Here is an 11,595-nt window from a genome sequence, read left to right on the forward strand (position 1 = left end):
CTGCAAATTTGTGAAATGAAACTTTTAACATTTTGACAAAGAAGCATGAGACTCTAAGAGCAGCGGAGATCTTCTCTATGAGTTTCTCTAGGAACTAATTTAATTGCACTTGTTCTCAAACTTTCACTGACTGATAGAAATGTTAAAAGTTCCAGGGACGGTTGAACCAAGAAACAAACAGCACTGTATCGTAGCACTAAGGAACACACCAAACCACTTCATGCCTATGGATAATATATACTGTAAAATCAATATATATGCACTTGGGTACAACTATATGGGTAAACAATATGCATGAATGTATACTTTCTGCTTCTTTCCCCAATCAGCCTTTTTATGACATGGTGAATGGTTGATAATGAACTATCCACAACATCTTTGACTCCTTGAGACCTGATCAGAGTTATAATGTGAGTGTGATCTAAAAGAGACAGTATTGCCAGTGAAATATGTGTTTGGACACCATGCCCATGTGTCATTATTATATTTTTGACATGTGTACAACAAGGAGAAATATATATTTAAATTCTTATTAGGTCTCAATGCAGAATAATTAACCACTAAAACTAAAAGTCTAAAGCAGTGCTAGAGGTCCTCAAAGGTTTCATTTCAGCACAGCAGAGCTAAATGCTAATGCCATCATGTCTACTCAACATGCTGATGTTTACAGGTACAGTGTTAACAATGATTATCACTTTACTTTTGTGTGTTTGCTTAGTAACATTTGCTAATTGGCACTAGAAAAAGTAGAGCTGATACTGAGGGAAATGTCATTAGCTTTAGGTTTTTGGTCATGAACTAAATACATGAATGCATTTAGATTTTGGCCCTGTGATGCTGCTTAATGAAAACTTAAGGAGTATTCAAAGCAAGGGGCTATCACCATAGAGCACTGCAGTAAATTTCAGGACTATCAATCCAAAAGTGGTATAATAGTGACAGGGTCACAGAGTGTCAGTAGTGAGCTTCACCCATAGAAGATGAATGTCTGTGTGTGATTCTGTGGCCATCCGATATGTCTTGATTGAAGTGGTGAAATGTAAATCCTGTAAAGCGGCGCCGCTGTTACAGAGTCTTGAAGTTAGAATAACAACTACTTGACCATAGACTGCAAATCTGGCTTCCAAATGTGTTGCATTTTTCATTGTGCCACTGGAAATAGACTCACAGTGAGTGTTATATTACATAAGGTCTAAGACAATGTGTTTGTTTGTTGATCATTTGTCAAACCAAACCAAATGATCATTGATCATTTGTCAAACCAAACCAAATGATCAACATGTTCCCTGAGAGAAAGCATGAACTTTCTTTTTTTTAAAACCACCCTCATAGGACAAACTGTCCTACTGGTAGCAAGCCTCTGGTTGCTGGCTGAAATAGGAACATGAAATACAGCAAAAATGGTCTTTTAGCCTAAAAGTGTGGTAAATTGAAAGTAACAATTGATGGACTTTTTTTTTTATATACTTATGCTTAAGCGTATTCATCATCGTACTCATCAAGTAATAGAGAGTTGAGTTAATGATGTTTAAAAGTCTCAACACTCAATTCATGTTCCTGTTCAACCCATACTATTGTATTGCATGAACATTGGATTCAACCACCCTTCATCCACTGATTTCTAAGCTATTATGTTTGTCTGTGAATGTTCTTTTAAGAGCCTCTTGCTTTTGAAAAAAAAACAACTGCTGCTTCAAAAATGCACTGTGATGATTTATCTTCTGATGTTGTTGTAATTGTTGTTGTTGTTGTGACGTCAATACTGTAACTGCATTTAATTGTTGTGTATTTATGCCCTTTCACTGTACTATGATGTTCGCTATCCTTATATTCGTGTTGGTTTGGTGTGTATGGTAAAGTGCAGAGACACATAGCAGTCACAGTGATTTGATTTCAACTTTTTACAGCTGTGTTGCACATTTCATTTTTCCCCTGTTAAGTTTTTGATGCTCAGCAGCACATGAGCTGATGAACTTCGGACACATAACCACTTGCACATATTGTTATTTGAGGGTGTAATTATTTTACCTTGAAAGTAATAAATAAAGTAATACATTTTTGAAAAAATACAGCGGTATGATACACAGTTTGTGTGTAATATTAACAAATATTAGAGAGAGAATAAACTGGAATCACCATGGTGCAGTTGTATGCCTCCACAAACCAAGTGGCAACTTAATTACCTGACTCATAATAGGTATGTCTTACAAACTGACCGAATACAATTTACTAAATTGAATTAAATTGGAATTTAACTTACATTTACTCAATGTATTTTGTAAACTCATTCAATGAAATGAATTGGATAAATGAAATAATGTAATTCACAATGTACTTCAATTAATTCAATGTAATTTAACAAATCTATTTCATTTGTATTAATTCAATTCAACTTTTAAATGTTATAATATTTACACATCAAACTGACTTTAATGAATGAAGGTTTATTAAAGTGATTCAGTTAAATTGGATTCACTCAGTGAAAGCAATTTATTTCACTTAACTCAATGTCTTAACAGGACTTCTATTGTCAAAACTCTGCATTCACTCCAGATGTAACAACTGCTGGACCGGGTTAAAGGATGACAGCAAGGCAGGGAACAGAATAAAAAAATACTTGTTGATGTTGTAAACAGCATTGTTGAATTTATTCAATGAAATAGTTTTGCATCACAAATTCATTAACACCCTTAACCACTTATGAGCAAAGGATAGCAAACAGGCGGTTTTATATGTATGTGGCCTGGCAGCAAAAAACTTTTAAATGATGTCAGCATGATTTCTTTTAGAGATACTTTAGAAGATAATTTCTAAAGTTTGACACATTTACTGACAGGAATATTATTCAGAGTAATAAAAAGCTTAAATGTTAATGACAAATGTTTTTATTCAAAATTGATAGAAATGAGGGTTTATTGAAATAAAAGTACATGCAACATTACCAAGCCTGAATACAGTTGATGAATGATGACAGCTCATCATAGTGACACCACAGTCTCATCAGATACATTCAGGGATGGAGAGCAGTGACCAATACTGCAGCACCACTATGTGGTTAACCAAGACATTTACTCTTCTATGGCAATACCTGTTTCAGGAGAGATTAGGTTACGTAATACACTGTAAATCATTGCACATCTTTATTTGCATGCAGGACTGGTAAGCATTTTCATTTGTATTGATACTAACTATTTATTCCCATGAAATGATTTTATGCCGAAGACGTTTTTTCATTAAAAGTCGATTTATGCCTGTGGTCAGTGGAAATATTAATTCGACTTTGTGGTCTACAGCCCCTATGCGACTACTACGTAAACTGCAATATTTCCAACCGTTGTCCTCTTCATTTCTCTACCTGATACATAAAATTGTTGATGTTTTTTTTCCAGAAATAAACTATGTTCAATGAAACTGACAGGGGCCCACACTTCTGACAACAAATGATGCCACACACAAACACAAATTCATTATTTTATTTTTGTGATCTGAGCACAAACCAGTCTGAGCTTTAAAAAAGCAAACGTGTCAGATGTTACTCATCGTGCATAGATCTCCACCCGACTGAGAACAGAGAAGCTCTACGAGTAGCTTCCTCCCTCAAACAGCTTGATGACGATGGCTTCTTGGGGCTGCAGTTCCAGCGTGTACAGAGAGGTGGCCCCCAGGCGGTCCATTCCCGTGCTGGTCACAAACACTCCGGCCTGGGGCAGGCTCGGGGCCCAGGAAGGATCCAGGGCGTGGATTTCAGACCCGGGGTTGAGCAGAACAAGGAAGTGGACACAACCCCAGGAGCGCAGGAAGGCCAGGATTGGGGGAGGTGGAGGAGTGGCAAGGGAGGAGTTGGAGGAGGAGTTGACCGAGGTGTTGTTGAAGGGGAGGAAGGTGAAGCTGCCGTACAGAAGAGCTTCTTCTCTGGCTCTGGAGTGACTGAGGGAGGTAAAGAGAGATACAGCTGTACGCCTCTCCTTTTCCTGAGAGACGGAAGAGAGACAAAAGCAGCGTCATAAAGTTAGACACTTTGTTTCTTCAACAAAGCTTCATAAGATTTATTAAACAAAGATCCAGCTTCATCACTCACTGTGTTGGGGTTTGATGGTTCACTCCTCTGTCGATGTAAAGAGCCAACGTTCATGGACATATTCTACAAGAGATAAAGCTTTTATTTAGCAACTCATAAAATGGTTATTTATAAACTAATTTGTGAAGGTCTCAAGTCGGGTTTGTATTTCAAACCTGTGTTTGGTTGATGTCTTCATCGTACTGGACTGTAGGTGATCCTGGCAGGGTCATCATCAACACCAGGAGTAATTTCTTCAATTCAGGAGATGCTTTGCCTCCAACCTGCAGAAACACATCACAGTTCCACAATAATGTCCTGCCTAAACCACAGGGCAATACAATTACTCAAGTTTACCAAGTACATTTAGCAGATTCTTTTATCCAAAGTGACATTAGAGATTACATCACCATTACACAGTTGATTTTCTTTGTTGTATGGTTTATTAGTGAACTGAATACTGAGGGTGTCCCTTCAGGTTAGGGCAACTGTTTGGGAATTTCCCACCTATTTTGACATTTCAGATAAAACACTCACGTTGTCCAAGAAAATAATCTGACCAAAGTAACAGTTGCAGCCACACATCCAGACAGTATACAAATACAGTACATCTGTTTCAAATCTCAAAAGAATCTTGGTGCCCTTTGCGCAAATTGCATAGTAAGAAGTCTGACCAGCACTTCGACTGGCTACCATTTATGGTGCTGTTGAACTCTAACAAATTGTACAAACAAATGAAACAGTTTAACCTACCAGCACTGATTGAAATTGGGCTTCACAAAAATGAACATCTGGCAATTTAAACCCCAAATAGTCCAACACTATTACACACTTCCCCTTCAAAAACGATAACCTAGAATGTGTGTCTTACCGTCCAGCTGGGCCATATATCATCTTGTCTTGTTTGCAAGTGTGTCTCTATGGCGTCTGCCACTTCCTGGGCAGACAGGAGGTGATGTGAAATTGGCAGAATTGCCCTCATAACCACATCCACCAGGGTCTTGTTGATCTGGCTGGAGCTGTTCAGAGGATGCAGGACGTCTTGTGTTTGTTTTACCACCACAATCCTGAGGAGAGACCAAGGTAAGGAGTTTCCAATTTATCTGTAGTTTCATTTTATGTTAATGAAAAAGGGAAACATCTATCCACATATATACATGCAGTACCTCTCCTCCTCCTCCTGACTGCTAAATTCCCTGATGATGTCTCTCCACTCCAGTAGAGTCTGAAATGTAAATACTTGAGTAGACATACAGCTTATGAAAAAAACTTCACACATTAAGAAATATAATTTACCTTTTCTGAATATGCTGCATCCGTATCACAGATTGCAAAACCCGCCACACCCTGCTCCAACCAGAACCGCAACGTATGCTGTAGAAATGGAAGCAATGTTTAAACAAATCCAGCACCACTGAGAACTTAACACATTAAGTAACATGACCGGAGATTCGATTTCACCTGTTCTGTGGCCAGTGATGGCTCGTTTCCTGCTACATCTAGATCCACCTCACAGAAATCCAGCACCACTTTGAGACCTGCAGCACCAGTGAGAAGCTTAATTGATCCATTAATCATCAATATGTAGGCAAAAAAAAAATGTATGCAGGGTGACGTCAACTCACCTGCTTTGTTGCTCTCCATGAGCAGATGTTGGATCTGAGGCAATGCCCCCAAACTTTTACCAGTCTCAGTGAGGTTTGACGGAGTTGCATCTTTACCAAACAGACCCTCCAAGATCAGAGCCCCTATACCCAGGGACCTGAGGTAGGGAAGCTGCTCACACAGCACTTAAGAGATTAAAACAATGAAATGAGTTAGATATTTCCATTGCATATTTCTGTTATATCTATCACTTTTGTAGGTTTTTGTCTTGATAAACCTTGTACTGACCATTTGTGTTGGTGAAAATGGTATTTAATGCACTGCGTATAAAGCAGATGGTCATATGCAGTTTAAGGTTATCATCTACATGGCAAAACTCTTAGTTTCTGTGGGTGGGAGCGAAGAGCAACATCATTTTTTTCTGCCAAACACAACAGAGCAATCTCTTTTCTGAGTTTGTTGCAATAACGTGGTAGCCCACAGAATCAAGCCTGAGATGTCTTCAGACAGTCTGTGTGGTGCGTGACAGGTTTCTGGTCTGCCCTGAGGAAAAAGCCATGGCGTAATCCTTTTATGTCAAGTTTAACAAATTGCATCCTTCAGTTGGATAGTTTTACAATTATCAAGAAACCTCCATCTGGGTTTCAAAGAATCCACATCCCATTCAGACCCAATGTCGCTGTTCAGCGTGAGAAATTCTCTCCGATAAACAAGAATCTGGTTTTTCACTGGAAGCAATTAATGTAATGAGCAACCTTTTCACAAGATCCAGTTTACAAGCACTGAATAAATTAAATTCCAAAGGGCTTGACAGCTGCATGCTCACTCTGCGTCAATTGGTTTTGTGCTTGAGTGAAATATGGTGACAGAAATACTGTTGGGAATGCCCATGACTAAGTCCACAGAATCAACTGACGTGATAAGGCCTGATAAGTGAGTTCTGCTTTATTACATGATGTTGACGTTCTGTCTTAATGATAAACATCTGTTTGTTTGTTTTTAAACCTTCAGTATTTCAATTTCGTATTTATATTAAAGGGATAGTTCACCCAAAATTCAAATTGCACTCATTATCTACTCCCCCTCATGTGGACTAAGGGCTGGGAGAAGTTTCAGAGTCCTCCGTGGCTTCTCTGAGTTACAGGGGGTCTCGGCGTAGCAGTGCATGTCCATATAACGGTTGCAAATGGATATGGTAATGCCTGTCTTGTATTGAAGCCCCGAAATGCGAAATTGTTCTGAAAAAAATTAAATTAGTCTATATTTCAAGCTTGTTTGTAGCGGAAGCTCCTCTTCTGGTCCGTCCAAATCTTGCGCGATTTGCGCCGGCGTCAGTGCGATTACTGACACGCGAGATTTGGACGGACCAGGAAGAGGAGCTTCCGCTACAAACAAGCTTGAAATATAGACTTATTTAACTCTGAAACTTCTCCCAGCCCTTAGTCGACATGAGGGTGAGTAGATAATGAGTGCAATTTGAATTTTGGGTGAACTATCCTTTGAAGCATTTTCCAAATCTGAAGATCAAAATAACATCTCACATCTGAAACTAGAAACCTGCAACACATTTCGAAGAGATTGGAAGAATGGGAGATTAACCTAGTCAGGGGCCAAGTAGCTCTCATTTTTGGGCAATGTGGCCACCATACATCTGTTAGCTGCACTATGGAGTTTCCCTTTCAATCTGCAAACATGTGACAAACTTTGAACAAACATGTGACAGCATGTACAGATTTTCCAAATAGGCCTACTCTATTGATCCCATCAGTGTCATGCCACAAATGGACCCACCAGGACTCAGGAGACATTACATTAATGTAGGTACTCTTCGACCACTGGACCACAATGTGTTTGGAGCTTGGAGATGATAAAAGCATCGTCTAAAACAGGGGTGGGCAAACTTTTTGGCTCACAGGCAACATTAAGTTTTAGAATTTGATGGACAGGCTGAGACGGATGGAGAGTGTGTGAACTAATATAAATTACATGTAAAAGTCATTACCTAAAAATAAAACTAAACTTACATTCACATTACATTCAGTTTCAGCGCATCAAAGTTTGCAGTCTTTTAAAGCGATAGTTCAACATTTTTTGGCCCATTGCCATTGGTTTTGCATGAATTTGCCTCGAAAACAACTCTATCTCATAATGTTACGTTATTATCTCATAGCATGGTGAATGTGCAGGTCACAACTTGTCCACTAGAGCGTTTTGGAGTTGTTGGATTGTGTATTTGATGAGGGAAACCAAGAAATCCCATTAGCCTCCATAGCGTAGCTCTGTTCCGCCGTTCTAAAAATAGCTTGCACCAACAATTAAAGGTAACGAACCTACTCCTAAGACTATGGGCCGGGGATCGAGGCAATGGGCCAATCTGTCAAAATGTTGATGTTGAATTTGTTAAATTTTGTACCAATATTTGATGTGCTGGAACGGCCGTAGTTTGCCCATGCCAAATGTTACTTTAAATGAAACCATCATTGATTTCCTCACCATTTATGCCCCCTGACCCCTCCGCCTCCGCCTCCGCCTCCACGATCAGCTCGGGCTGCAGCTGGTAGAACAGCGACTTCTGCCACCACTTGAGCGGCGTCACCGTGGGCCGGGGGCTCATCGCCACGATAACGATGGAGGTGGCGAGCATGGCCAGCCACGCCAACCAGAACAGCAGCAGCAGGTAGCAGCGCACCTTCCTCCAGCCCGGACCCCCCGCCGCCGCCTCCAGCTCACCTTTGCTCAATGGCTGCCACTGTTCCACCGATTCCGGTTCAGGCTCCTCCGGGATGAGCAGCGGCGCCGACTCCGAGCCGCCGCCCGCGGTGCCTGACAGCCCCGGGCCAGAGACGCTGCCGTAGCCGGGGTCTCCTGCGTTCAGCGGCATCCTGTGCGTCTGCAGGTGAGGGGCACATGGTTAGTTTCATTTCAGTTTGTATTATGCAAACACACACACACACACGCACAATGTACTCCTATAATTTGTAGGAGTGTGTAATCTGTTGTTAGGCTGAAGTTTTGTTTGGACTTGTTTAGTCTGGATCCATACCGTGCTGTGCGTCTCCTCGGCGGCCTCCTTCACTGTTTGTGCCATGAAACCCACAAGAGGACAAACACAGAGATGCAGCAGGAGTTACTGTTTCTGGAGAAATGTGCACACACTCTCAGCACACAGCCCTGCCATCCCTCCTGTGTCCCTGCTGCCTGTCCTCCACAGGTGCTCAAATTAATTACATCTGGCACATGTCAGGAGTCACCAGTGTAGTTGGTATGTGATTGGCCAATCCTGTTGACTTCCTCACATTACAAATGAGCCCTCTTTCAGTAGGACCAACTGATCGAGTGTGATTTTCTACATTAGTTTTTCTTTCAGACTGACTGTATGAGGAAGTTAAATCCAGCAGGCCACTGAAAGGAGTTTATCCACCACTGATTGCAGCTTTAACAAAAACAACAAGAGAATCTTTTGCATTTTTTGTAGCAAAGTTTCTGTTCATTTCCATCCATACATTATCAGTGCCGCTTATCTGTGCAGGATTGCAGGAGACAATTCCAGCTGGCATAAGGTGAGGGTGGGTTATTTATAGTTTCCAACAGACCTATTGTGCATAGGTTTGTGGGAGGAAGCTGTAGATCCTGGGGAGAACCAACGCAGGCACAGGGAGAAACTCCACCCAGAGAGGCTGGAAATGACCCATAATCTTGTTGAGGGGCACAGTGCCACCCACTATAACACTGTGCCACCCTGTTTGATTAAATAATAATTAGTCCATTCACCTGTTTGCTTTTGGAATTTTAAAAGACTATTGGTTACATCTACAACTAAGTTACTGCACACATTCAGACACATACAAGCACAGTAGGCCCACAGGAATCTGGCTGAAGAAAACTATATGATGAGTATTTTAATTTTGTGAGAGAGGAGGGTCAACATTTCAGTCTTTACCCATCTTCTTCAGGACTATATGTAAAGATTTTGACCACTCTGCTTTTTGTTCTGCACCTGGGCTCATATACTGGATGTGCACCGCTTGTACTATTCTTCTCAGTATTTTAATTTTGTCAGTTGTGCCTTATAGCCTCTTGATTTCATCAGCTCGGCCGTTGTCTTCAAATTGCAGTGTACAATTTTGAACAGAAATCATCAACAAATAGAAACTTTGCTATAAAAAAATTGCAAAAGATTATCTTGTTCTTGTTAAAGCAGACAGTGGTGGGTAAACTCCTTTCAGTGCCCTGTTGGATTCTCCTTCCTGTACAGTCAGTCTGAAAGGAAAACCAATGTAGACAATCCAGTTCCAATCAGCCTGATAAGTTGGAAACATAGGCAGAAAGTTTGTACTGTAGGTACTGGTTCAAATCAGTACCACCCTGCTGTAAGACAGCTCTGCTCTGTCATGTTGTTTATCTACAGTAAATACATTCAAAGTCACTACTCACATTTTCTGTCTCTTTCCTTCCTCTTTCGTTACTTTTTTCTTCTGTTCCACTCTGTACTTCCTCTTTACGTTCGTCCACCAGTGTTCCCACAGAGCAGTGCTGGCCTTAGTTAAATGTTTGAATGACCTGACTTGGAGTGAGGAGGTGAGAAGGACACTGTCCCATAAAAGCTCTGCTCAGTCAATTAATACGGAGGTGTTGAGCCTCACCACACCCTCGCAACACATTCTGAAGGCCCCATGACTTCCAATGAGAGCCTCGTGTGGTACTTTTAACTCCGACTTGTACCGCCTTGTTTTATTTTTTGTCAGTATTGACATACGGATAAATTAGGTGAGAAACAGTGACGTGTTTAGAGAATTTAAATTCAAGTCAAGTCCTGTTGTAGTTTCAGTGTGTGTGCTGAATGCGCTGCACAATTTGACTGGTTTAAATGAAATTCAGGCACACACACTCAGTAGATACAGATGTGAAGCCTATAGACTTTTATCTGTTGTCACATTTCAGGCAACGTCTGTGTGTGTATGTAAGCAAGAAATCATTTGAATGAAGGTGTCACCAACAGATAATACATGTGCAAGTCATTTGATGAATCATTTTAGTTCTTCAAAAAAATCAAGTCAAAAACCGCAAAACATTTACTTCTGCAAAATATTCAAGAATGTTTTTTCTTTTTCCATGATCTAATCACTAAAGTTCATTGTAAAGTGAACTATTAGTATGACAGAGCAATCAGTTTGATCAGTTCGCCCCTAAACCACTGAAACATGAGATTTTTTAATTCATTCATAAATTAATGAAAAACACAAAATTACCAAATTGTTTATTTCTTTTATAGCCTCTATCATTTTGGATTAATGATAAAAGAAATCTGTGAGCTTTATCAGGCTGTACACATCTGCGGTCTGTAACATCACCTGCAGGTAGAACAACTTTTAAACCACATGGTGATGTAACACATCACACATCCACTCCAAAGAGCTGCAGGGAGCGTGTTTAATGAGGTATGTCTGCTAATTCCTGGGAACATCTCATGCTTAGCACGCCGCTCTCTCTCTCTCTCTATCTCCTTCCCCAACCCTCTCTGCATTCTATGTCCTTTTGTGTCTCTCCCTCTGGCTTTCCTCTCTTATGGCACACGTTTATGTTCTTGCTATAACATGTCATTGCTATCCTCGTCACCTTTGCGCCATAACAGCGTTGTGCAAACTAATTATGTACAGAGGGACCCTGCGTTCCATCACGAGACTCTGATAGACATGCAGCTCACGTGCACATGAAACTAAGTCCAAGTTGTTGTTGTTGTTGTTGGGGTTTTTTTTTTTTTGAAGAAGAATGCGTTGAAGAATGGTTTTTGCATGATGTATTGCTTGAGAATTAGGAGTCATTTGATATCCATGTATGCAGTTTGTATACAGTATCACACAGAATTGTAAATGAGCTATCCTATACAGACGCTTTTAGCATGTAATACATATCTATCAGTGTCTATCCAAGCA

General features: G+C 40.5%; 1 protein-coding gene across 1 annotated transcript; it reads right to left on the bottom strand.

The window, feature by feature from the left end:
* Positions 1-3,578: 3,578 nt before the first annotated feature.
* Positions 3,579-8,543, bottom strand: LOC310996370 (amino acid transporter heavy chain SLC3A2; the record flags this gene model as incomplete). The annotated part of the gene is made up of 9 exons (XM_083985746.1): positions 3,579-3,971; positions 4,079-4,141; positions 4,234-4,341; positions 4,929-5,124; positions 5,224-5,282; positions 5,354-5,431; positions 5,519-5,595; positions 5,683-5,847; positions 8,156-8,543. The coding sequence occupies 9 exons, from the start codon at positions 8,541-8,543 to the stop codon at positions 3,579-3,581; spliced, it is 1,527 nt and encodes a 508-aa protein (XP_083841872.1).
* Between the last annotated feature and the right edge of the window lie 3,052 nt (positions 8,544-11,595).

This window comes from Trachurus trachurus (assembly GCF_905171665.1).
Source record: "Trachurus trachurus genome assembly, chromosome: 13".
NCBI classification, from domain to species: Eukaryota; Metazoa; Chordata; class Actinopteri; order Carangiformes; family Carangidae; genus Trachurus; species Trachurus trachurus.